The 27843-nt window shown below is 47.2% G+C and overlaps 1 protein-coding gene across 3 annotated transcripts in view; it reads left to right on the top strand.

Annotated features, from left to right (window-relative positions):
• Positions 1–16074, top strand: part of LOC138304451 (histone-lysine N-methyltransferase, H3 lysine-36 specific-like) — an 833106-nt gene extending 817032 nt beyond the window's left edge. For all 3 annotated transcript variants that reach the window (XM_069244519.1, XM_069244517.1, XM_069244518.1), the window contains one exon: positions 13951–16074. In XM_069244519.1, coding sequence (XP_069100620.1) covers positions 13951–14127 — 177 coding nt within the window. In that variant the 3' untranslated portion in view covers positions 14128–16074. The remainder of the gene's footprint in view (positions 1–13950) is intronic.
• The last annotated feature ends 11769 nt before the right edge of the window (positions 16075–27843 follow it).

The following is a 27843-nucleotide window of genomic DNA, read 5'->3' as shown; positions in this document are numbered from 1 at the left end:
AGTGACCCCTGGGATCCCCTCGATTGGAAGATCTGACATCCTGTTTGCACCTTGCACCCGGCTGCCCCAGTGCTGCTGAGGGTGTATGTTTGGTGTCTACTTGTGGCCCCCCCATTTCTCCTCTAAACCCCCCAGGTCACCCTCTGAAGCCACCGGTACTTGCCTGCCTGCAGATCTGAAACCAAGTGACCGCCTCCAGACCCACCCCCTCTCCCCCCCCCTATTGGAGCCCACGTTAACTTTGACCTCTGCACCCGGCCAGCCCCGTGTTGCTGGTGGTCGGTGTTTGGGGAACCTGTGGAATTCCTAATCCCTGGAGACTGGAACTGTAAGTGTTGTACTTACCTGTAAAACAATCTAACTTTTCTTCCTCCCCCCCCCCCCCCCCCCAGAACTGTTTGTGAAAATTACACTGTGTTTTAAAACAGATTATTGCCAATATTTCAAAAACTGTATAACTTATCAATTTCAACAAAGTACTGTTGATACATGTGTGAAATTCGAAACTACTGAAATACTTACCTGCAACTTGAATCTTGTGGTTCTAAAAATAAATTAAGAAAATATATTGTTGCTATATAAAACCCATTGGTCTGGAGTTAAGTCATTGAGTGTGTGCTTCTTCTATTGTCTGTGTGTGTACAACAAATGCTTTGCACTACCCTCTGATAAGCCGAACTTCTCGACCACACTACCCCAAAATAGAGCATTAGTATTATCTACCTTAGCCTCTGTTAAGCCTCTGGGGAACCCCTGGACTCTGTGCACACTGTACCTCATTTTGGTATAAAATATTCAGAGCCAGCTTCCTACACCTCCTGACAGAGGTACTTCAGCCGGAGGTTACCCCATTGGAACCAATGTTACCCTTTAACAAAGCCCTCACGTGGTCCACACCCACCACAGGTGAACCTGTAAATAGGACATTTGGTAGTCATCATCCCCCAGCTCCAAATGATCTTAGCTTCTTCACCCAACACCCCACCACAGAGAGCTTGGTGGTCCAAGCCTCCACTTTTCATGGCGCCTTCCCTTCAGCTCCCCCAGATAGGGAATCCAAGAGGCTGGACCAACTTGGGAAGATGTTTTCTTCCTCCAGCCTGGCATTGAGGTCGGTAAACAGCTCATGCTTATTGGGCTGTTTTTCCCATACTTTATGGGATATGATGGCACAGGTGCTGCCTCAGGTCCCAGAGGGTGTGCAGGACACTCGTACAAGCAGCCAAAGATGGTAGAGATGCAGCCAAGTTTATGATTAGATGTGGTTTGGACACAACTGACTACCTGGGTAGAGTGATTTTGTCAACTGTGGCCCTTTGTCGCCACGTCTGACGCTGGATATCTGGCTTTTCGGTGGCTGTCCAGGCAAACCTTATGGACATGCCCTCCGATGGGTCCCACCTTTTTGGTGAGAAGGCAGACTCACAGTCTGTTTTTCACCCCTTTTGAGGCTTCGGAAGGGGCAGGGTACCACCCCTCCCACAGACCAGTCACCGTCAGCCATCAGGTCAGCATTCTGTGCGGGGACGAGGTCGTGACACCTTCAGACCCAGAGGGTCTGACCAGAAGTCGTCCACCACCCAGCCCCCTTCCTCCACGGTGCCCAAGTCATCCTAGTGTGATTCTGCAAGACAACACGTGTCCAGTTGGAGGAAGGATTCAGTTTCATCTCCCTCACTAGCAGCCCATAACATCAGACAAATGGGTCTTGCAAATCATACAGAAGTGCCATTCTGTCCACTTACAGTCTTTTCCTCCCTCTATGCCTTCATTAAAAGAACAGCTGATGGAGGATCACTTAGTCTTGCTCCATGAGGACGCTACAGCTCTCTTGGCCAAGGGAGCCATAGAAAGGATCCCGATATCAGAAGTAGGCAGTGGTTGTTTTTCCCGCTACTTTTTGATTCCCAAAAAGAACTACGGTCTTCGCCCTATTCTAGATTTGCGGGACGTCAATCTCTTCCTCAAAAAGGAGAATTTCAAGATGCTCACTTGCTCAGTTCTTGCCCGCTCTAGACCAAGAAGACTGGATGGTAGCGTGGACTTACAGAATATGTATTTTCATATCCCCATCCTTCCTGCCCACAGGCGCTACTTCCGGTTCAACATAGGCCACAAGCATTTTCAGTTAACTGTGCTCCTCTTCGGCCTCACCAGTTCCCCTCTGGTGTTCACCAAAGTGATGGAGGTGGTAGCAGCTCATCTGCGCACTTTGGGGGTTTCAGTCTTACCCTACCTCGATGACTAGCTGTTGAAGGCTTCTTTGCCCCAGGCTGTCGTCACCCACCTTTAGACTACAGCGAACCTCCTGCATTCGCTGGGGTTCACTATAAACGTGCTGAAGTCACACCTGACTCCTTTCAGAAGCTCCTTTTCATTGGAGCCGTTCTGGATACAGTGCAGTTTTCTGGCTTATCCTCCCGAGTAGTGAGTCCAGGATATTCAGGTTATGATACCGATGTTTCGGCCCCTATCCTGGATTTCGGTGAGACAGACAGTGAGGCTGTTGGGGCCTCATGGCCTCTGCATCCTGTCAGTCAAATATGCCAGATGGCATATGAGAGCTCTGCAGTGGGACTTGAAGTTCCAATGGGCACAGCATCAGGGGAATCTCGCCGACACGTTCCAATCTCGGAGGGCACTGCAAAAGATCTGCAGTGGTGGTTAGTGATTTGCGATTGGGTCAGAGGCAGAATCTTCTCCTTTCCCCAACCAGATCTCACAGTAGTGACAGATGCGTCACTTCTGGGATGGGGCGGCCCTTCGGGAGAGGTGGAGATCATAGGCCTCCGGTGAAACCCGGACTCAAATTTTTTGAGCTCCGGGTGCCCCCGACTGACATTGAAAGCATTTCTTCCTGTTTTAAAAGAGAAGATGGTGCAGGTGTTCACGTATAGCACCACCACAATGTGTTACTGCAGCGAGCAGGGCGGTGTGGGGTAGTGGACCCTTTGTCAACAGGCCCGCTTCTCTGGACATGGCTGGAACAGCAGGGCATAACCCTGGTGGTTCAACACCTGGCAGGTTCTCTGAACGCCAGGGCAAACAAACTCGGCCGTCATTGCCTAACCGATCACAAGTGGTGGCTCCTTTCGGTGGTGGCACAATGACTCCGCATTGGGGAGAGCCTTGGATTGATCTGTTCGCCTCTGCAGAGAACGTGCAATGTCAGCAGTATTGCACGTTGGATTCTCCAAGGTGGCTATCGCTCTGCAGCGCTTTTCGTCGTGAGTGGAGTTCAGGCCTCCGGTACGCCTTTCTGCCCATACCACTTCTGCCCAGAGTTATCAAGAACGATAGTGACTAAGTAATCGCGGTGGCTCCGGACTGGGCACAGAGAGTCTGTTATCCCAAACTTGCAGCGATCCTCTAATCAGGCTGCCTCTTTGGGAAGATCTTCTGTCGCTGCACCAAGGGAAGTGTAGGAAAGTACCCTCTTTTTGCCATGGTTACCCTCATTTTCTGCCTGATGTCAGTGGGTGTTCACTGGGATTCTGCTAACCAGGACCCCAGTGATTATGCTCTCTCTCCTCTAAATTTTGTCACTGCATACTGGTAACCCAGTATTTCACCCAAAATCGGCATACTGGTGCCCCTTTATAATTCCCTAGTATAGGTGACGTAGATACCCAGGGCATTGGGATTCCAGGGAATCCCTATGGGCTACAGCATTTCTTTTGGCACCCATAGGGAGCCCATGCAAAGGCTTCTTCAGGACTGCGATTGCAGCCTGCGTGAAAAGGTGCATGCATCCTTTCACTGCCATTTACAATGCACCAGGTCACTTATAAGTCAACCATATAGAAGGCCCTTTAGCCCTGAGGGCAGAGTACCTGTGTGTGGGGGCACCCCTGCACTTGCAGAGGTACCCCCACATCCTCCAGGACCATTTTCCCAGACTTGAGTGCGCAGATGCCATTTTGTTGTACTGGACATAGGTCACTACCTATGTCCATCTACATAATGGTGACTCCGAACATAGGCATGTTTGGTATCAAACATGTTGGAATCGTACCCCAATGCTTTTGCGAGCATTGGTTGTATGATTCCATGCACTCTGGGGGCTCCTTAGAGAACCCCCATTATTGCCATTGCAGCCTTCTGAGGTTTTCCAGGCAGCCCCTGCTGCCCCCTCTCAGAAAGGTTTCTGCCTTCCTGTTGCTTGAGCAGCCCAAGCCTAGGAAGGCAGAACAAAGGATGTCCTTTGGGAGAGGAGTGTTACACCCTCTTCCTTTGGAAATAGGTGTTTCAGGCTTGGGAGGGGTAGCCTCCCCAAGCCTCTGGAAATGCTTTGAAGGGCACAGATGGTGCCCTCCTTGCATAATCCAGTCTACAGCGGTTCAGGGACCACCAGTCTCTGCTCTGGAGCGAAATTGGACAAAGGGAGTGACCACTCCCATGTCCATCACCTCCCCAGGGGTGGTGCTCAGAGCTCCTCCAGAGGGTGCCTGGGTTTTGCCAACTTGGATTCCAATTTGGCAGGGCACTCTGGAAGCATCTGAGTGGCCAGTGCCAGAAGGTGATGTCAGAGCCCTCCCCTGATAGGTGCTTACCTGTTTTACTGACAAATCCCCCTTTCAGGGCTATTTACGGTCTCCCTCTTGGATGGTCCTTCAGATTTGGATTCCAAGACTCCAGAAGGAATCCTCTGCATCCTTTAGTTCACCTTCTTACCGAAGAAACTGCATCTGGACCCTCCAGGAACTCTACAAACTACAACTAAGAAGCAAAGACGACTTCTGCAAAATTGTATCGTTCGATGGCATCTGTCGCTGTAGATACGCATGTTCTGCAATAGCTCGCCATCTGGTGTTGGGCCGGAGTGTTACAAGTTGTTTTTCTTCGAAGAAGTCTTTCGAGTCACGGGACCGAGTGACTCCTCCTTTTGTCTCCATTGCGCATGGGCGTCGACTCCATCCTCGATTGTTTTTTTTCCGCCATCGGGTTCGGACGTGTTCCTGTCGCTCCGAGTTTCGGAACAGAAAAAATAGTTAATTTCGGAAGATTTTCGTCGGTATTGTTGCGTTCGGGATCGGCATACCTACATTCAACACCGCATCGAAGATCGAAGAGCTCCGGTGCCCTTCGGGGTAATTTTGCGATCCTCCGTCGGGGCCTGGTCGGCCCGACCGCGTGCTGAAGAACGCCGATGGAACGGACCCCGTTCCGTTTCTGCCCCAAATGCCACAATAAATACCCCTACACAGACCAACACTTGGTCTGCAACCTGTGCCTGTCACCTGAGCACAGCGAAGACACCTGCGAGGCCTGTCGTGCGTTCCGGTCCAGAAAAACACTCCGAGACCGTCGAGCCAGAAGACTTCAAATGGCGTCCGCACCGACAGCCCGACGGGAGTTCGAGGAACAGGAAGAGGAAGGTACCTTCTCGATCCAAGACTCAGACTCCGAAGGATTCGACGATACACAAACCGTGAGTAAGACGTCGAAAACCACACAAAGAAACATTTACAAGGCCCAGGGGACGCCACTGCCACCAGGCCATGGCTCCACCCATAAATTCGGTGACCGACCGTCGGCACCGAAAAAGGCCAAAACAGTGCCGAGATCGTCCGACTCCGGTCGAGACACCGGCACGCAGCCTTCTCGGGACCGAGAAAGTGCTGGAGACAAGCCTCGACACCGAGATGCCGGTGTGGACACGGATCGACGCCGAGACAGCGGCACCGAAACAGATCGACGCCGAGAGGTTTCGGCCCCGAAAAGGAAAAAAGTCACCTCGGAGCCGAAAAAACACGCAGACACAGTTTCGACGCCGAAACAAACTGCAAGCGACCCAGCTTCAGGCTCTTATACAGAAGAGCACTCGCTAACCTCCCAAATGCAGAAGCATAGGTTTGAGGAAGAGCTACAAGCAACGGATGCGGACCATACGCAAAAGCGTATCTTCATTCAGCAGGGGACAGGAAAAATAAGCACCCTTCCCCCCATTAGGAGAAAGAGAAGGTTGGAGTTCCAGACGGAACAAGCACCACAACCAAAAGTGGTGAAAAGAGTTACACCACCACCCTCTCCTCCGCCCGTGATTAACGTTTCACCAGCACAAACGCCATCACACTCCCCAGCTCACACCACCATGAGCCAGGGTGACCAAGACCAGGACGCATGGGACCTATACGACGCCCCAGTGTCAGATAACAGCCCAGAGGCATACCCTACAAAACCATCTCCACCAGAAGACAGCACCGCGTACTCTCAGGTGGTGGCTAGAGCAGCACAATTTCACAACGTAAGCCTCCACTCAGAACAGGTCGAGGATGATTTCCTGTTCAACACACTCTCCTCCACCCACAGCTCCTACCAAAGCCTGCCTATGCTCCCTGGTATGCTCCGGCACGCAAAAGACATATTTAAGGACCCGGTCAAAAGTAGGGCAATCACACCAAGGGTGGAAAAAAAGTATAAGCCGCCTCCTACAGACCCGGCTTTCATCACAACACAGCTGCCACCAGACTCTGTTGTTGTAGGAGCAGCTAGGAAAAGGGCCAACTCTCACACATCTGGAGATGCACCACCCCCAGATAAAGAAAGCCGCAAGTTTGATGCAGCTGGTAAAAGAGTCGCAGCACAAGCTGCAAACCAGTGGCGCATCGCGAACTCCCAGGCACTACTTGCGCGCTATGACAGAGCCCACTGGGACGAGATGCAACATCTCATTGAACATCTGCCCAAAGACTTCCAAAATAGGGCAAAACAAGTGGTTGAGGAGGGACAGGCCATCTCCAACAACCAGATCCGCTCCTCCATGGACGCTGCAGATACAGCTGCACGGACAATTAATACATCTGTAACTATCAGAAGGCATGCATGGCTCCGAACGTCTGGATTTAAACCAGAGATTCAACAAGCAGTTCTCAATATGCCTTTTAATGAAAAAGAACTGTTCGGTCCAGAAGTGGACACAGCGATTGAGAAACTCAAAAAAGATACGGACACTGCCAAAGCCATGGGCGCACTCTACTCCCCGCAGAGCAGAGGGAATTACAGCTCATTCCGTAAACCGCCCTTTCGAGGGGGGTTTCGGGGTCAAAGCACACAAGCCAGCACCTCACAAGCCACACCGTCCAGTTACCAAGGACAGTATAGAGGAGGTTTTCGGGGACAATATAGAGGAGGGCAATTCCCTAGAAATAGAGGAAGATTCCAAAGCCCCAAAACCCCTACTACTAAACAGTGACTCACATGTCACTCACCCCCTCCACACAACACCAGTGGGGGGACGAATAGGTCATTATTACAGAGCATGGGAGAAAATCACTACAGACACTTGGGTTCTAGCAATTATCCAACATGGTTACTGCATAGAATTTCTACAGTTCCCTCCAAACATACCACCAAAAGCACAAAATTTAACAACACACCATTCCAATCTCCTAGAGATAGAAGTGCAGGCACTATTGCAAAAGAATGCAATCGAATTAGTGCCAAACACACAAATAAACACAGGAGTTTACTCACTGTACTTTCTGATACCAAAGAAGGACAAAACACTGAGACCAATCCTAGACCTCAGAGTAGTCAACACTTTCATCAAATCAGACCACTTCCACATGGTCACACTACAAGAAGTATTGCCATTGCTAAAGCTGCACGACTACATGGCAACTTTAGACCTCAAGGATGCTTATTTCCATATACCAATTCACCCATCGCACAGGAAATACCTAAGGTTTGTATTCAAAGGAATACATTACCAATTCAAGGTACTGCCTTTCGGATTAACAACCGCACCAAGAGTCTTTACCAAATGTCTAGCGGTAGTCGCTGCACACATCAGAAGGCAGCAAATACATGTGTTCCCATATCTAGACGACTGGCTAATCAAGGCCCATTCGTTAATAGAGTGCTCAAATCACACAAATCATATCATACAAACCCTCTTCAAACTAGGGTTCACCGTCAATTTCACAAAATCCAAGATTCGGCCACGCAAGGTACAACAATACCTGGGAGCCATAATAGACACATCAAAGGGAGTAGCCACTCCAAGTCCACAAAGAATTCAAAATTTCAACACCATCATACAACGCATGTATCCAACACAAAAGATACAAGCAAAGATGGTATTACAACTCCTAGGCATGATGTCATCATGCATAGCCATTGTCCCAAACGCAAGACTGCACATGAGGCCCTTACAACAATGCCTAGCATCACAGTGGTCTCAAGCACAGGGTCACCTTCTAGATCTGGTGTTAATAGACCGCCAAACTTACCTCTCGCTTCTGTGGTGGAACAACATAAATTTAAACAAGGGGCGGCCTTTTCAAGACCCAGTGCCACAATACGTAATAACAACAGATGCTTCCATGACAGGGTGGGGAGCACACCTCGATCAACACAGCATACAAGGACAATGGAACGTACATCAAACAAAACTGCATATCAATCACCTAGAACTTCTTGCAGTTTTTCAAGCACTAAAAGCTTTCCAACCAATAATAGTTCACAAATACATTCTCGTCAAAACAGACAACATGACAACAATGTATTATCTAAACAAGCAGGGAGGGACGCACTCCACGCAGTTAAGCATGTTCGCACAAAAAATTTGGCATTGGGCAATTCACAACCAAATTCGCCTAATTGCACAGTTTATACCAGGGATACAAAATCAACTCGCAGACAATCTCTCTCGAGATCACCAACAGGTCCACGAATGGGAAATTCACCCCCAAATACTGAACACTTATTTCAAACTCTGGGGAACACCTCAGATAGACTTGTTTGCGACAAGGGAGAACGCAAAATGCCAAAACTTCGCATCCAGATACCCACACAAACAATCCCAAGGCAATGCCCTATGGATGAACTGGTCAGGGATATTTGCTTACGCTTTTCCTCCTCTCCCTCTCCTTCCTTACCTGGTAAACAAACTCAGTCAAAGCAAACTCAAACTCATATTAATAGCACCAACTTGGGCAAGGCAACCCTGGTACACAACGCTGCTAGACCTATCAGTGGTACCCTGCATCAAATTGCCCAACAGGCCAGATCTGTTGACACAGCACAACCAAAAGATCAGACACCCAGATCCAGCATCGCTGAATCTAGCAATCTGGCTCCTGAAATCCTAGAATTCGGGCACTTACAACTTACCCAAGAATGTATGGAAATCATAAAACAAGCAAGAAGGCCATCCACCAGGCACTGCTATGCAAGTAAATGGAAGAGGTTTGTTTGCTACTGCCATATTAATCAAATACAACCATTACACACAACTCCAGAACATGTAGTGGGTTACTTGCTTCACTTACAAAAATCTAACCTAGCTTTCTCTTCCATTAAGATTCACCTTGCAGCAATATCTGCATACCTGCAGACTACCTATTCAACTTCCCTATATAAAATACCAGTCATTAAAGCATTCATGGAGGGCCTTAGGAGAATTATACCACCAAGAACACTACCTGTTCCTTCATGGAACCTAAATGTTGTCCTAACTAGACTTATGGGTCCACCTTTTGAACCCATGCACTCCTGCGACATACAGTTCCTAACCTGGAAGGTGGCATTTCTCATCGCCATTACTTCCCTGAGAAGAGTAAGCGAGATTCAGGCGTTTACTATACAGGAACCTTTTATACAACTACACAAAAATAAAGTCGTCCTAAGGACCAATCCTAAATTTTTGCCAAAGGTTATTTCACCGTTCCATCTAAATCAAACAGTGGAACTTCCGGTGTTCTTTCCACAGCCAGATACCGTAGCTGAAAGGGCACTACATACATTAGATGTCAAAAGAGCATTAATGTATTACATTGACAGAACAAAGAACATCAGAAAGACTAAACAACTCTTTATTGCATTTCAAAAACCTCATGCAAGAAACCCAATTTCAAAACAAGGTATAGCCAGATGGATAGTTAAATGCATCCAAATCTGCTACCTTAAAGCTAAACGACAGCTGCCCATTACACCAAGGGCACACTCAACCAGAAAAAAAGGTGCTACCATGGCCTTTCTAGGAAACATCCCAATGCAAGAAATATGTAAGGCAGCCACATGGTCTACGCCTCACACATTCACCAAGCACTACTGTGTAGACGTGTTATCCGCACAACAAGCCACAGTAGGTCAAGCTGTATTAAGGACATTATTTCAGACTACTTCCACTCCTACAGGCTGATCCACCGCTTTTGGGGAAATAACTGCTTACTAGTCTATTGCAGAACATGCGTATCTACAGCGACAGATGCCATCGAACTGAAAATGTCACTTACCCAGTGTACATCTGTTCGTGGCATCAGTCGCAGTAGATTCGCATGTGCCCACCCGCCTCCCCGGGAGCCTGTAGCAGTTTGGAAGTTACCTTCAATTATTTATATATGTATCATCTCAACCTTAAATAAGTGCATACTTAGTCACTCCATTGCATGGGCACTATTACTACAATTCAACTCCTACCTCACCCTCTGCGGGGAAAAACAATCGAGGATGGAGTCGACGCCCATGCGCAATGGAGACAAAAGGAGGAGTCACTCGGTCCCGTGACTCGAAAGACTTCTTCGAAGAAAAACAACTTGTAACACTCCGGCCCAACACCAGATGGCGAGCTATTGCAGAACATGCGAATCTACTGCGACTGATGCCACGAACAGATGTACACTGGGTAAGTGACATTTTCATTCAGCTCCTGCCAGTAACTGCAACTGTTTCCAGGTCGTGCATCCTCCGAGGACAGCCTGCCTTCAGCTTGCACCAGAAGAACGAAGGAATTTCCCTTGGAGTGAAGGAGTCACTCCCCTGCTTCAGGAGGCACCCCTCTGCAGCGACAATTGGTGGCGTGGGTCCCCTCTCCTGATCAAGTGCGTGGATCCAGCATCACAGGTGGTGAACTGAAGTGGTCCCAACGGTCCTGACGTCCTACTGTCCATCTTTGATAGAGGTAAGAACTTGCCTCCCCACTCAAGACAGTACCCCCCATGCACCTTGTGTTTTGCAGTTGCCAAGGCTTGTTGGCATCTTTTAACGGAGTTCTTCGTGCACATTGCAGCCCCGCCCCCCAGCTTCCTGCAACGCACAGCTTCCTGAGTGGTTCTCCGAAAGCTTGGGATCCCTTTGTATAGTGCTGCGTGGCCCTCCTTTTGCACCTTCTTTGTCCCCGTTCAGTGGGATTCCTGTGCACGCTGCCTGGTCTTCTAAGGGCTCACTGAGTTGCTGAGACCCCCCCTCTGACTCCTCCTTCTGGGTAGAGTCCACCACATCCCTCCTGGTCCGGGGCAACGCCTTTCCACTAACCACAAGCTTTTGCGTGTGTCAAGGCTTGTTGGCAGAATCCAGAGACGCAAACTAGACTGCAATCATCCGTCTGGCATGGGACATCTTCTGCACCAACCAGGAACCCACATCTGTCTTCTTGGGTGCATTATTGACTGTTCTTCACCGGCGATTCTTCTTTTGCACCTTCATCCGGGTTAGAAGGGGCTCTTGGACTCTTCAGTGCTTCTTGGACTTGGTCCCCTTCTTCCACAGGTCCAGGAATCCATTGTTGGTGTCTGTCTCTTCTGGTTCTTGCATAATCGTCTTTCACGTGTTCTTATGTGTTCTAGGAAAGTTAATGTGATTTACTCCTGCTTTCCTGGCTTCTGGGGTTAGTTTTATTACTTACCTTTGGTGTTTTCTAATACTACCGGCGCCCCTCTACACACTACACTTGGCTAGGTGGGAAACAGACTTTCGAGTTCCACTGTTTTAGTATATGGTCTGTGTTTCTCATAGGCCCATTTCTAACTATTTAGATTTTCACTAATTGCACTGTTTTCTAACTGTTTTTACAGCTATTTTTGCATACTAGTGTATATCATTTGTGTGTTACTTACCTCCTAAGGGAGTAAAATCTCTATGGTATTTTTGGCATTTGTGTCGCCAAAATAAGGTACCTTTGTTTTTGTAACACTGAGTATTTTCTTTCATCTGTGTGAGTATTGTGTAACTACAGTGGTATTGAATGAGCTTTGCATGTTTCCTAGTTTGGCCTTGGCTGCCCATCCACATTATCTCTAGAGAGCCTGGCATATAGACAATGTCTACATTTCCCTTATAAGGGATAAATGGACCTGGTATAAGGTGTAAGTACGTTAGGTACCCACTACAAACCAGGCCAGCCTCCTACAGTAAGGTTCTGCACCCAAACCTGTCAACTCTGCGCCTTCATGCTTGGAGATTGAGCAGCGACAGTTGACTGCTTTTGACCTTCCTCCCGAAGTCTATAAAGTTATTCTGGTAGCCAGGTGTCCCTCAACTAAAATGGTATATGCCTGCTATTGGAAATGCATTGTTTATTATTGTACAGAAAAATGTATTGATCCTCTTTCTGCTTCTCTTTCTGAGATCCTTCTCTTTATCTTATCCCTTGCCCAGCAGGGTTCTGCCTTGGGCACTCTCAAAGGCTATCTTTCCGCCTTACCAGCGTTCCATCAGCTACCTGACCAGCCTTCATTATTTATACCCCCAATTGTAAATAGATTTCTTAAACGACATGTTCATATGTATCCTCCTACGCACTGTCATGCCTCAGTGGGACTTGAATCTGGTCCTCACTTATCTCATGTGTGCTCCTTTTGAGCCACTGCACAACTGTCCCCTCCAAATGCTCAGCATCAAAACGGCCTTTTTAGTTGCAATAACATTTGCCAGGAGGGTGAGTGAGATGCAGGCTCTTTCATCCAAGCCGCCGTTTCTCACCATGTTTTCAGACAAGGTGGTACTCAGAACTCGTGCCTCTTTCCTCCCCAAGGTGGAGTCCCTGGTTCAGAATATCCTGCCCACCTTCTTTGCTCCAGTGTATCCCTCTAAAGAAGAGGAGCAACTCCACCGACTGGACCCAGAAAGAGCATTGTTGTTCTACCTTGACCGCACAAAAGAGTTCCGGGTGGATGACCAACTCTGTCGGGTACGTGGGAGCAAAGAAGGGTCGAGCACTGCAGAAAGAAAGTATTTCGGGCTGGGTCGTTCTCTGCATTATGCTCTGCTAGGACTGGCCAAGAACCAGCATCCTTAGGGCTTGAGGGCTCATTCTACCAGTGGCAAGGCTCCTACTACTGTGCTAGCACAGGGTGTTCCAATCATGGATATCTGTCAGGCAGCAATGTGGGCTTCATTGCACACTTTTACAAGACATTGCCTGGACAATCAGGTCCGTAGGGATGGACACTTTGCCCATTTGGTCCTGCAGGACTTTTTAGTGTAAAGAAATATTTCCGCAGCCCACCACCTGGAGGGTTTGACTTGGGTATCTATTCCAAGGTATGGAATCTGCAGCTAGAAGTCTCTATCAGATGAACAAGTTACTTAACTTCGGGAACACATTATGTGGTAGAGGTTGTGTCCAGCTGCAGATTCCTTTCACTCACCCATGCATCCCAGCTCTGCGGACAAGTCTAATAGGGTCAGGGATTGTCCCTTTCAGGGCCCTAGTTTATGCATAGACAAATTGGTGGTTCTTTCCATGGGTCTGTGCTTCTGGCGTGGAAATTAGTGGAAAAGGAACTGATGTATGTGTGCCTTTATATGCGACGAGCGGCTCCAACGCCACGCAAATTGGAATGGCGCCACCAGACTGCATGCGTAGGAGTATTGCTCAGCAAAAGTTCCAGATTCCAAGCTGACGCTGGGGAATTCTAAGGTAAGAAATCTGCAGGCTAGATAGAGTCTACCAGATAAGGCGTTACAGAAGGTAAATAACTTGTTCTTTATAGCCTTTGCTTGTCTTCTGTCATTATTTCAATTTATGAGCAGTGATGTAAATCTTGAATTTGTTTCTGGACTGATCAAATCTCAAGGAATGCTGTTTGTTTTGAAATATGTTAGTTTTCCAAGCTATGGGTTCTGGAATGACAGTTGGGCTTTCATTTTAAAGGTCAGATGGCTGACATGTTTGTATATAGACCTGACTAACTTTTATCCTGTAATTTTCTCTGCCCTCTACAGGCAAATGGGAGTGCCCCTGGCATCAGTGTGATTCTTGTGGCAAGGAAGCTGCTTCATTTTGTGAGATGTGCCCCAGCTCTTTCTGCAAACATCACAGGGAAGGCATGCTATTTATTTCAAAGTTGGATGGGCGACTTTCCTGCACAGACCATGATCCCTGTGGGCCATACCCATTAGAACCTGGAGAAATCCGCGAGTATATTCCACCAGCCCTCCTTGATGTTTCCAAAGGTTCTGCTGAGAAAGCAATGAAAGGTAAAAGTAATCAATCTGTCCCAGAAGAAAGAAAACCACCAACTACTGTGAAAGCCTCCACATTGACACGGAAAGGAGCATTACCTCCAAGGCCTAATGAATTACCAGCAGCAGAAATGTCATCTTCCATTCAGCAGGCAAAGCCTTCTCAAAACCTTCTTCTGGCTCTGGGTCAGAATCGTGGGCTTAAAGGGAAATCTATGGATGTGAACTGCCCACTTGACAAAACTTCAACACTCACTAGTCAGTGTCCCAGTTCGAAAGAGAAAACTCAGTTGCTTATCTTAAAGAACACTGTGCACCAAGACATAACTGCATCAGGCTTGGATCCTGCTTGTTTAGTGAGCAAGGCTACACCCGTTGAACAGAGCTTAACTTCTAAAGACAAAGCACTTACACAAACTGGTGAGAACTCTTACCCTGTAAATGGAGAATATATTCCAGTGAGCAACAATCCTGCTCCAAAAGGGAGACCACCTGGACGGATATGCCAGAATGCTGCTTCTAAATCAAGGCCATCCACACCGGTAGGCCAGAATGCAGTCTTTAAATCCCACCCATCCACCCCTATAAGCCAATACCGTATTCTTAAACCTAGGTCATCCACATCAGCCAATGAGTGCCGACGTTCTACATCTAGGCCCTCGACTCCTCTAGGTCAAGATCCTGATAAGTCTAGGCCACCAACACCAATGGATCAAAACTTTACTCCCGAAGAGAGACTGTCAACCTCGGCTGCAAATTTTGATAATCCAAACTCTTCTCTGGAAGGGAGAATACGAACTCCAAATCTTCGGGGAATCTGTTCTGAAAAGAAAGAATTAGGACCAGTTGAACAGGATGTAAGCAGTCCCCAGCCAGCTGACTAAAGTGATGGTGCTAAACACATGTTGTAAAGAAGCATTTTGTGCTTTGTTTTGGTGGAAAAAAATATTGGTCATACTTTAATTCAAGCCACCAACATTGGTTGTTAAGTTCTGCTAGCCCCTTACAGAGGACGAATGGTGCATAATGTTTGTGCTCAGCTGAACCTAGGTCATCCACATCAGCCAATGAGTACCCACATTCTACATCTAGGCCCTCGACTCTTCTAGGTCAAGATCCTGATAAGTCTAGGGCATCAACACCAATGGATCAAAACGTTACTCCTGAAGAGAGACTGTCAACCTCGTAGGCTACAAATTTGGATAATCCAAACTCTACTCTTGAAGGGAGAATACAAACTCCAAATCTTTGGGGAAACTGTTCTGAAAAGAAAGAATTAGGACCAGTTGAACAGGATGTAAGCAGCCCCCAGTCAGCTGACTAGAGTGATGGTGCTAAACACATGTTGCAAAGAAGCATTTTGTGCTTTGTTTTGGTGGAAAAAACTTTTGGTCATACTGTAATTTAAGCCACAACATTGGTTGTTAAATTCTGCTAGCCCCTTACAGAGGACGAATGGTGCATAGTGGTTGTGCTCAGCTGAACTTGAAATGAGCTTAGGCCTGCTGAGGACTTCCTATGCACAAACTAAAGCAGTAGCAGGAGGTACTTCTGCTGGCTTTCTGATCAAGTGACCTGAATGGAAATGAAAGGCTGCTGTGACTTAACCGATTTCCAGTTTCAATCATCTTTATTAATCAGGTTCTATCCCTGAAGACCCTAATATGCAGAATGACAACGCTAAGTGCACATAATTATGCTTGAACAGGAAGGGAAATCCCCTTAAGGACAAAACGCATTTTGTAACCGTGTAGAATCGGGAAAATGGCAGCTTCATTCCGTCACTTCACATCAATTCTAGTGTTCGGCTCTGTGGGTGGGTGAGGGAAAGATTTTATGAATTGTTGCTGTTCCAATGATTAAACACTGAACGGAGCTGTCAAATTTATTGTCTTAAAAATAATTGTATGTTGAATAAGGCATGAAACAACTTTATTTTGTATGAAATGTTGTTGCTATGCTGATGTTTTAAATATGAGGTGACTGCAAGGGTATCATTTCTAGCTCAGCGTTTCCAGTCATGGGTTCATTTAGGGTTAGTCTCCATGAAAAGGTAGTCAGGTTGTGTGATGAGAAGAGGGTAGGTGGAATGTGGAATGTGGATGTTCTTATACTAAAGACTTTTGTTTTCCCAATGTGGATCTGTAATAACCACCTGTTTTAAGTAGCCCCAGATATGTGGAGAAGGGTCTCAGAAAAGATTTACAAGCTTAGTTGCATGTCTTTTCTGCAAATGAGGAAATCAGTATCCATTATTCATGTTAATATGAGTGAATGTAAAAGGACTGTAACATTCTGACTAAGGGGATTCGAAGAAAGAATGTTAAGGATTCCAATGCTGGAGTGCCTTTGTGTCGGGCTGAGAAATTAGGTCTGTTTACCACATTTGTGATCTGACAATGCTTGCAGACTTTTTGCACAATATCCATTTAGCTTTACCCAAAGAGATTATCCACTACAAGATGTCATGCTTTAAGCCATATTTTTCTTAAAGGGGTGTTCTAGGTACAGAACAAAAAAAATCAGTCCTGCATCACCAATAGTTTTCCAACAATAAGTATTCGAAAATGTTCTTGTGTTTGTCGGCTTTGGTTTTGAAGCCTCATGTGAGAGTTTTCACCGGAAGGTTTGATTGAACGTAAGTCCAGCTTCTTCTTTTTTGGTAAGCTCCCGTCTTTCCTACCTAGCTAACTTCATGACCCCTATGCTGCAGCTTTCAACCAGTCCTACATTTTTGAATTCTCTCTGGTATTCATAAGCAGCAGAGAATAATTTGCGCATTTGGTATTGCCAGGACATATCTCTCACACTATATATTTTTTTTAATTTAGCAAATGCATTAACTTAATATTTTTTCAACTGTAAATTTCCAGTTTTTCTTGCCCGCTTGTCCCAAAATGTAGTGAGCTTTTTAAACAATGTATCTGATAGAGACTTCTAGTTGCAGATTCCTTACCTTAGAATTTTCCCCCAGGCGTCAGACTCGATCCGCAGATTTTTTTCTTCGAGCAACACCCTTGCACGTCAGTAGGTGGTGTGGGTCGACTCCGTTGGCGTCAGTCGCCGTGATGACATCTGGAATAGTACATAGACGCCGCCTCAGCGCAGTGCTGTCAATTCTTTTCTTTCCACGACATGCACTGATTCAGAGAGCGCTACCCTGGTCTCTTTTGACTGATTTCCACTGTTTTGACGAGTTTTCTAGTGAGTTTTTGGTGCTCGAGATGTCCCAGAAGACCGGTTTCAAACCGTGTGAGGACTGTCACTGCATGATGTCTGTGACGTATCCGCATCGGGTCTTTTTGTGGTGCTTGGAGCACTACCACGACCTGAAGTTGTGCTCCAAGTGCCCGGCCATGCACCCAAAGGCCTTGAGGGAGCGGTCCCTCAAGCTCATGGCGCTCGATTCCGTGTAGGTCCCGGTCTTGCTCGAGGGGAAGGTCTCGAGACCTCTCACAGAGCCACCTCCATTCTTCTTCCTCCCAGTCTTCGGGCACAGGTAAGAAGGCGTCGTCGAAGCGGTGCTATCACCCTTCGACTTCACCCTGTCGCTCGGCTGATGCGACGCAGAAGGAGCGGTGACGCTTGAGGCCTCCTGTCTTCGAAGCTCTGAGTCAGCTCCGTGGTTCCCCTAATTTCTGGGAGGCAGAGCATCACCTGCCCAATTGAAGGAGTTTTATGAGGCCATGTGCCGCATCTTGGGCAGGCCGACCCCCCAAACAGCACCTTCGGGGCCAGGGGCTCCAGTCCAGGGGGCTTTCGGTTTCCACGACAGCAGCTTTGGCTCAGGCCACCGAGGTACCCTCCGGATCCACTCGTGGATCCGCACCGAAGCTGGTCGTACCACTGAGACATTCCCAGGGCCGGTTCTATTGTCGACACTCACGACGTCGGTGATGCCCACCATCGACGTCGACCCGATCCTCATCCCTAATGACTCTGCGGCGGAATGGCGTTGGCTGAATCCATCTCTGTCTTCGATGGGTCATATTCACCCCAGGTTGGATTTGGACCCTTTTTCTTAGGAGTACGAATTTGGGGAAGGATTGGAGGGGTCCCTGAACCCGTAAGAACACCAGGGTGAACCTAGTTTGGACTAGGCACAGTAATTGGGCAAGGCCAGTGGCCTGGACACTTCTCCAGATGCTGGCATGCTGTCTCCTCCTACCGTGGCTACAGCGGAGGGAGCGACTTATTATGTGGTTGTCAGTAGGGCAGCTGAGATACTTGGCCTTGAGCTGCCTACTGTACAGATCAGGTCAAATCTCCTGACGGATGTGCTTCAGCCAGGGGCTTCTACATCTGAGCCCCTTCTACCACTCAAGGAAGCCCTCACCGATGTCATCTTGGGAACTTGGTCCAAACCCAACCCGAGGGCTTCTGTGAACAGGACTATCGCACGCCGCCATCGGCCTGCCCCAAACAACCCTAAATTCCTATCCCAACACCTCACGCGTGAGAGTGTTGTCATCCAGGCTTCCTCTTCCACGGGCGCATTCCCTTCCACACCCCCTGATAGGAAATCAAAAAGGCTGAATAATTTGGGAAGAAGATCTTTTCTTCCCCCAGTCTCACGTTGTGGTCCGTGAACACTGCATGCCTCTTGGGCTGCTACACCCACACTTTGTGGGATATGGTTGCGCAAGTTCTGCCTCAGATACCGGAGGAGGCCCGTGCTATCGTCTCCTAAGATGTCACAGATGGGAGAGATGTGGTGAAGTTCACGATCCGATGTGGGCTGGACACCACAGACTCTCGAGGCAGATCCTTTGCGAGGACGGTGGCCTTCCAATGCCACGCCTGATTGAGTTCTTCTGGTTTTTGCCCTTTGATGGCTCCAATCTCTTTGGGGACAAGGCGGACTCTGCCTTGGAGAGGTTCAAGAACTCCCGGGCTACGGCTCGGTCCCTTGGCCTTTGCCCCTTACCCCCAGCAGTCCGCCTTTCATTCCTTTCCTGCCCACAGACGTTACCTGTATTTCATGGTAAGTGACGAGCACTTTCAGGTTCGGCCTTACCAGTGCCCCTCGGGTGTTCACAAAAGTGATGGCAGTGGTTGCAGCTCATCTGTGCCGGTTAGGGCTTTGTCTTCCTCTACCTTGACTACTGGCTGTTGAAGGCGGACTCGCCCCAGAAAGTTGTCTCCCACCTTCAGACTACGGCAAACCTCCTGCACACGCTGGGGTTCACTATAAACGTGCCAAAGTCACACCTGACTCCCTCTCAGAAGATCCCTTTCATCTGAGCTGTTCTGGACACAGTGCAGTTTTGGGCTTATCCTCCCGAAAAGCAAATCCAAGATATTCAGGCTTTGATTCTGATCTTTCAGCCTCTGTGTTGGGTTTCTGTGAGACTAACTCTGAGGCTACTGGGCTCACCTCCTGCATCCTGCTAGTGATGCCAAATGGCATATGCGGGCTCTGCAGTGGGACTTGAAGTTCCAGTGGGTGCAGCATCAGGGAAATATCTCCGACATGGTCCAGGTCTTGGAGGGGACTGCAAAAGACCTGCAGTAATGGCTTTCGAATCCGCATTGGGTCCATGTCAGATCCCTCTCCCTTCCCTAGCCAGATCTATTCATAGTGACAGATGTCACTTCTGGGTTGGGACAGCCACATGGGAGAGGTGGAGATCAGAGGCCTCTACTCTCCAGCGGAGTCTGGGCTCCATATCAATCTTCTGGAGCTCCGGGCAATCAGGCTTGCGTTGAAAGCATTTCTTCCCTCTCTAAAAGGGAAGGTAGTGCAAGTGTTCACGGACAACACTACTGCCATGTAGTACTGCAACAAACAGAGTGGAGTAGGGTCCTGGACCCTCTGTCAGGAGGCACTACACCTCTGGACATGGCTGGAACATCAGGGCATTACCCTGGTGGTTCAACATCTGGCAGGCTCTCTGAACGCCAGAGCAGACGAATTCAGCCATCGATGCACAGCAGATCACAAATGGTGTCTCCATCCAGAGGTGGCACAGGTTGTCTTTCAGCAGTGGGGAGAGCCTTGGTGAGGTCTGTTCACCTCCGCAGAGAACACGCAATGTCAGCTGTTTTGTGCGTTGGAGTTTCCAGTGCGGCACTCGCATTGAGACGCTTTTTGTCTCGAGTTGAACTCCGGCCTCCTTTCCACCTTTACCACTTCTGCCCAGAATTCTCAAGAAGATCCGGAACAACCAGGCCCAAGTTAACTTTGTGGCTCCGGACTGGGTACAGAGAGCTATTGAGCATGGCCACCAATCCTCCACTCAGACTGCCTCTTCAAGCAGATCTTTTGTCACAGCAACAGAGGACGGGTTCTCCACCTAAACCTTCCAATCTCCGCCTCCATCGTTGTAGATTGAGTGGCGCCAGTTGACGACTTTTAACCTTCAACCCGAAGTCTGCGATGTTATCTTGGCACCCAGGCGTCCCTCCACCAAAACGGTATACGCCTGTCAGCATAAATTTGTAGCATGGTGTACAAACAAGTCTGTTGACCCCCTCTCTGCTTCTCTTTCTGAGGTTCTTTTGTTCATTGTTTTCTTAGTCTTACAGGGCTCTGCTTTGGACACGCTTAAAGGGTATTTATCGGCTATTTTGCCCTCTCTTAGTTTACCTGATCAGCCCTCACTCTTTAAATCTCCTATTGTCAAATCAATTCCTTAAAGGTCTCACCCATTTATTTCCTCCCACTCCATTTATCATGCCTTAGTGTGACCTCAGTCTTGTCCTTACTTACTTAATGTGTACTCCCTTTGAGCTGATGCACAATTGCCCTTTATGGCTCCTCACTTTTAAAACTGTCTTTCTTGTTGCCATCACTTATGCTCGCAGAGTAAGTGGGCTTCAAGCTCTTTCTTCAAAGCCTCCATTCTTGTCTGCACCCTGACAAAGTGGCGTTTTGTACTATGGCTTCCTTCCTTCCCAAGGTTGTTATGCTTTTTCATGTAGGCCAGTCCATCACCTTGCCTACTTTTTATGCACTTCCACATCCGGACAAGGAGGTGCGATTCCACCGTCTGGAACCAAAAAGAGCGTTGGTGTTCTATCTAAATCGTACTAAAGATTTCCGGGTGGATGATCAACTCTTTGTTGGATAGGTGGGTATGAAGAAATGGAAGGTGGTGCAAAAACGTACCCTCTCTCGATGGGTACTTCTTTGCATCAGGATGTGCTACACTTTGGGCTTGCCCGCTCATTCCACCAGAGCAACTGCTGCTTCCACTGCGTTAGCACGGGGAGTTCCTGTCTTGGATATCTGCAAGGCAGCTACGTGGGCATCCCTGCTACTTTGGTCGTTCGGTACCACAGGACTTTCCAGTATTATCTTGGTTCGCAGCCCACCTAAGAGGATGGCATTGCTTGGGTATCTATTCTAAGGTAAGAAATCTGCAACTAGACCTCTCTATCAGATGTACAAGTTACTTACCTTTGTAACGAAATATCTGGTAGAGACAGATTCTAGTTGCAGATTCCTCACTGACCCACCCATCCTCCCCGCTTACGAACTGATTTCTAGGGACAGGGATTCCCACTTCAGGTCCTTAGCTCTGGCGCACCAATCTCAGTGTGCTTAGCGGCTCTGTGCTTTGGTGTGGAAAGTCGTTAAAATAAACAGACGTCACTGAGCTGAGGCGGTGTCTATGTACTACTCCTGACATCATCACGGCGACTACAACGCCAATGAGGCTCGTATAATCGACCAACACCTCCTACAGACGCGCAAGGGTATTGCTCAAAGAAAAAATCTCCGGATCCAGTCTGACTCCTGGGGGAAAATTCTAAGGTAAGGAATCTGCAACTAGAATATGTCTCTATCAGATAATTTGTTACCAAAGGTAAGTAACACGAACTTAAAGTACAAGTTTTATTAATCCTTCTGTTATTTCTTCCCAATTCTTGCAGACTGCCCTGATTTATATATAGATTGCAGTTCTTCTGTGATTTTCATCTTTAAGTATGGCATCAGCTTGTTTACAGTATCCTCCCCCCCCCCACTCATCTGCTCAAACATAGTGCCCCTATCATCATCATCATCACTTTACTTGATTTCAGTAAAAACATACCATAAAAGTACAATACATAACAATCCAAAAAAGAGATTATAAAAAGAGTTCAGATAAAATAGATTAACAAGCACTAAAAAGAGAAGTGTTAAAAGCAAGGTAAGACGAACGTATAAAAACATTTCCTTCTCCAATAATATAATACTTAAGAAACATCCAGTCCCGGCTAAAATATCAAATTAATAACTTACACTTAAGTACGACTAATGTGCACTATAATACCTAGTTCCAGGAACTACTACCAAGTGTTATTCTTTATAATCGCTAATCTAAAATGCCATATTGATTAAAAAAAGAAATTGCCACAGGGTAACTATTTGTACAGATGGATCAGATTTAAATACTCTCTCAGCAGATAAACAGTTCCTAAAACCCATTTTTTTTTGCATAGGGGACTAATACAAAAGGCCCTCTGTTTGTCATATGCACGACATTGAAAAAGGACATGAAGATCAGACTCTTCGTTCTTACAGCCCATCGGGCATAACTTAGACTTGTTGGTGGAATTAGGCCATTTGTAAGTTAAAGAACACAGAGGGAGAGACCATAGTCTCAATCTAATTAAAAGAGCACGCGCAAATGGAGAGAGTGCTGCATCCATAAAGGGCTCTAACTCATAATGACATTTGAATTGCAGAAAACTATCAGTCATAGAAAAGGGGACAACTTCAGCCAATTGGACAGTTTGAACTTTAAGCCAAAAAGCATCCTTCAATGTCTGAGCAGCATTTTTGGGAATAGAAGAGGGATCCTTCCAGTAAGACCCCAGACCAAGATGAAATACGGACCGTTCAACATAGGCACATCACTTAATTTTAGTGTTGAGGTTAGAGCCCACCAGATTGGGCAGCCCACATCTGAATGAAATGAGAGCGTCCGATGACCATAGCTGGATCCAGAACAGTAGTGGCCTTAAAGCAGCAATCTGGTTAATTGGAAAAAGATTTAAATCCATTCGGATAGGCAAGGATGGTGTACTTGAAGGAACTTTTAGCAACATCTTCAAAAACTGATTTTCCGCCCTAACCAGATTCTCCAAATTGCAGTGACCCCATAACTTGGCACCATACAGAGCCCCCCCCCCCCAGCTTGTGATTTATATATTTCAAGAGCAGGAGTCAAGGCAAAGCTTGGGGATCTGGTTGCAAATCTCACAATGCCACCCGCCCTTTGCTTCAGGCACATTGATGATTTCTGGAGATGGGCATGCCAGTGGTGTGAATCTTCTAATTTTACACCTAAATAATCAAAAGTGCCCACTCTTTCCAATAAAGCACCTTCTAAATAAACAGGTCTCTTCATTTTCTGCTTTTTGTCCCCAAACACCATATATTTAGTTTTTAATGAATTGATTTCCAGGCCATGATCTTTACAGAACTCCACGAACCTTGCAAGCGAGCTTGAAAGGCCCATGGTTATTCAGGAGAGTAGCAAAGTATCATCAGCAAATAAAAGGCATGGGAACTTCTGCCCTCCCATACTAGGGGCATCACCAGAACAATCCAAGAGGTAGGGAATACATGCGTTGATGAATAAGAGAAACAGGGTGGGCGCAAGGACACAACCCTGTCTCACACTACGAACAGTGGGAAATGCTGAAGTCAGATAACCTGCCAGACCCCATCGTACTTTGGCGCAATTGCCAGAGTAAAGATTTTTAATTATATTAAGCATGGAGCCGGGGACTCCAGCTTTACTCATGACTTCCCACAATTTGGGACGTGGGACAAGGTCAAAAGCGGATTTCAAATCAACAAATGCCACAAAAAGGTGGCCTGAATCCACATCGACGGTCTTCCACTTTATAGTAGTGAAGCGGAAGACCTGATCAAAAGTACTGACCTTGTCTCTAAACCCTGCCTGAAGATGACTTAATACCTGATTTCCCACTATCCAATGCTTCAGCCTACTTAACAGCTGATATTTTTTGCAGATTGTCTAGTAAGCTGATAGGTCTGTAGTTCCATGGAAGATTTTTCTCACCTTTCTTGTGAATAGGGACAATTATTGCCTCCTTACAAGAATCCGGGTAAGACCTGGTGGACAAGGCAATATTCAATATCCTATTTATATACTGAGTCCATTTGGGCAAATCTGATTGATATAAATCTGAGGGAATACCATCCGGCCCAGGATCCTTCCCTGATTTTTGGGCTAGAATTGCCAACTCAGTTTCTTTTAAAGTGAAGGGAGGCAGAGAGATCACCAAAGAGCAACGTGACGATATCTCTCCGGAGCTGATAACAACGGATTCAGGTGTAGAGCCATACAGCTCCCTAAAGTGTTAACCAGGTGTCAGCGGCAATATGCCATTCTGGGACGGATGAGAGATTTTAGTCTCTACGCGTAACCAGAAGCCAGAAAAGTTTAATGTCATGGGTCCTAGCATCCTCAGCCAGTTCACCACATAATCTCTCCTCATGCTCGAGTTTACACATCTTGCATGTGGAGGTGTAAGTTCTTCTTGCTCTCACAATAGCTTCCCGATCCTTCGATTTTAACGCTTTGGTCAAGAGACTCTTGGCCACACAGCACCTCTTGTCAAACCACTTGCTGCTAGATGGAGGGGAGGAATTTCTTCGATTCATAACAGTTTTGGTAAAATGCTCCTTAAGGGCCGCAAAGAGGTCCATGTGAGAGGACATAACTTCCAATGAGGTTAATGCAGAATAATCGTCAAAAAGCTGTTGTCTAGAAACTAGGGCACACAGTTTATCCCTTAGCATGTAGGACTTCTGGAACGAAACCCATCTCACAGCGCGCCTGTTACTAGACAGCTTCAAGGCTCCATGAGTATTGGAAACAAAAAGAGACAGAGCTCCTGAAAAAAGAGTTCTGGCATAAACAATTTGTAAATTTGCATGATCACTAGTATGCCGTGGGCCCACTTTCACATCTATTATGGAATGCCAAACCCTTAAATCAAAAATAACATAATCCAGAGTACTGCTATATAAACCCCTAAAAAAAGTTGATCTGGCGGGAGTATCAGCTGGAAACCGACCATTGCCAAGGCGAAGACCATGTGTTACTGTAAGATCTATTATCTGCGACGCCCTACAACAAACAGTAAATGACGCTGGCTGGGTTAAAAGAGGGGGAATATTCCACACTTAATCTTCAGTCTGCGTTGCCTCAGCAAAGACCGAGTTAAATTCAATTTGCGCATTAAGGTCGCCTGCAATAATACGGCATTTGGAACGAAAATCTAATATAAGATTATGCAGGAGATCTATAGTAGCAGACTGATGATTGGGAGGACCCGGTCTGTTGTAGATATTAATACATAAGACTGGAATGCCTGAGTTTGGCAGTATTGCTATTGCCAAAATGTCAAGGGAATCTACAAAGATCTCCTTTACTTAGCCCACCTCAGTCGTCTTAACCCAGGTACATAATCCCCCTATTGCCCTACCTATGGGAGACTGCATAGCATTGTTTGTATAAGAACAAAACCCTTGCCTGTACACACTTTCCGTGGCCCACGTTTCCTGAAACATACAAATGCAAAAGGTTTCAACATAAGCCCCCCATTCAGAGTCAACTAATTTACTTTTAATGCCAGCCACATTCCAGGACAAGAACTTCCCTGTTGGATGTGCAGTGTGACAGGTAGGTTCACAAGATGAATCAACTGGGAAATGATTGTTGAAGTGTTCAACATGGATTAGAGTTCGCAATAAAAACAGTTAGTGCCCCTATGGTAGCCAGCATTTGAGTTTGCTCTAAAGCTTGCTACAGAAACCATATCATCTGTGTAGCCATGTAGTTGTCAATAGCCAGTTAGCTCCTGGCCTCTTATTCCACTTGTTTTGTCGGACCAACTGGCCATTCCTTTTCAGTCCCAAACCACCAGTAAAGCATCCTTATGCCCAGACAGTTGTTTTAATTCTGCGCCATTTAGCCCAGATCCAGAGAGAGCTACCTCTCTGTTGCATTTTGACAGGCTTTTTTCAACATATTGCCGAAGAAATTTTGTGAGTGTATCAAGATGACATCTAGAAGGTAGGGTTTAAGCTGCATGGCGCCTGTCACCACGCCATGTTGGTTACAGACCCTCAATTAGTCTGCCTATGTTGTCTTGAGTGTGATCACAACTCCAAGTCATGCTCGAGCTGGCAGACCATGGTGCCAAAGGCTTTGAGGGAGTGGTCCCAAAAGCTGTTTTCAGCCTGGCAGTCAGTGCCATCCAGCGTGACTCCTAGGATGTCACTGTCCCAATCAAGAAGTAGGTTGCACGACTGCTCCAGGATCTCCAAGTCCTCTTCTTCCTATTTGAGGTCCACCAGCACCAGCCCCATTCTGATTCTGGATGATCCGGAGTCTGAACTGCATCGCACGACGCCGATTCCGGATCCCACAAGTGCCCCATCATTGCCTGAGCCTTATTTTCAACAGCTAGCATTGGAAGAAGAGTGGGAGGAGTCACTGGACCTTTTAGAACACCAGTTGGAAAGGTCTATGGACAGGTATGAGGATCTAGGAGAGGCCAGTGAATTGGACACCTTTCCAGATCCTGGCTTGCTCTTCCCCCATGTGACTATGGAAGCGGGAGCTTCCTATGCAATGGTGGTGCATAGGGCAGTGAAGGTCTTCTGCCTCCCCTCACTGGCTGTCATGACGAATATCTTGACTGAAGTGCTTCAACCTGGGGCTTCCACTTCTGAATCCCTTCTGCCTTTTAGTGAGGCACTTGCTGACATCCTGCTGGGAACTTGGTCCAAACCCCGGCACAGGGGCTCCTGTAAATAGGACGATTGCCTGCTGCATTCGCCCTGCACCAGGTGACCATAGTTTCCTCAGCCATCACCCTACCCCTGAGAGGTTGGTAGTCCAAGCCTCGCCTTCCCACAGTGCATTCCCTTCCGCTCCCCAAGACAGGGAATCCAAGAGGTTGGACCAGCTTAGGAAGAAGATGTTTTCTTCCACCAGCCTGGCATTGAGGTTGGTGAACACCTCATGCTTATTGCGCCATTTCTCGCACACCTTATGGGATACGGTTGCGCAAGTGCTGTCACAGGTCCTGGAGGAAGCCCGCGCAATCATCTCCCAAGTGGTGAAAGATGGGTGAGACACATCGAAGTTCACCATTCGGTGTGGCCTGGATACAACTGACAGAGCTGTTTAGACAATGGTGGCCTTACAGCACCAGGCCTGGCTGAGAATGTAGGAGGCAGTTTCCGAATATGGTGTACACCTATAGGTGAGGCACCCTGTACTCTGTCCACGCAACCCTTAGTGATAGTGTAGGTGACTCTAGATAACCAGAGCTCTCATAAGGGTAGCTGAGGCTTATCCAGAAGGGTGTAAAGCGGTTGCATATACCACAGGTTAGACAGTGAAGTACACACAGGAAAGAACCACGCTGGTGTTAAAAATATGTGTAATATTTATTATAACACAATTTAGAACTAATTTGGGCATATCTCCTTACTGGAGTTATGGTCATACCAAAATACACTTAGCAACAGGTACGTAAAGGCACAAAATAACATGGGGCCCAAACCATATACTAAGAAAAATGGAATGTGAAAACCACATCCAGCCCACTCTACCACACAAGGCCCCTTAAGACTGGGGAAGTAGATAGGATTCCACAGGTGCCCGTGTGCAG

The sequence above is a fragment of the Pleurodeles waltl genome, chromosome 7, assembly GCF_031143425.1.
Source record: "Pleurodeles waltl isolate 20211129_DDA chromosome 7, aPleWal1.hap1.20221129, whole genome shotgun sequence".
NCBI classification, from domain to species: domain Eukaryota; kingdom Metazoa; phylum Chordata; class Amphibia; order Caudata; family Salamandridae; genus Pleurodeles; species Pleurodeles waltl.
The sequence above is the reverse complement of the archived record's forward strand: the minus strand, read 5'-3'. Positions and strand labels throughout refer to the sequence as shown.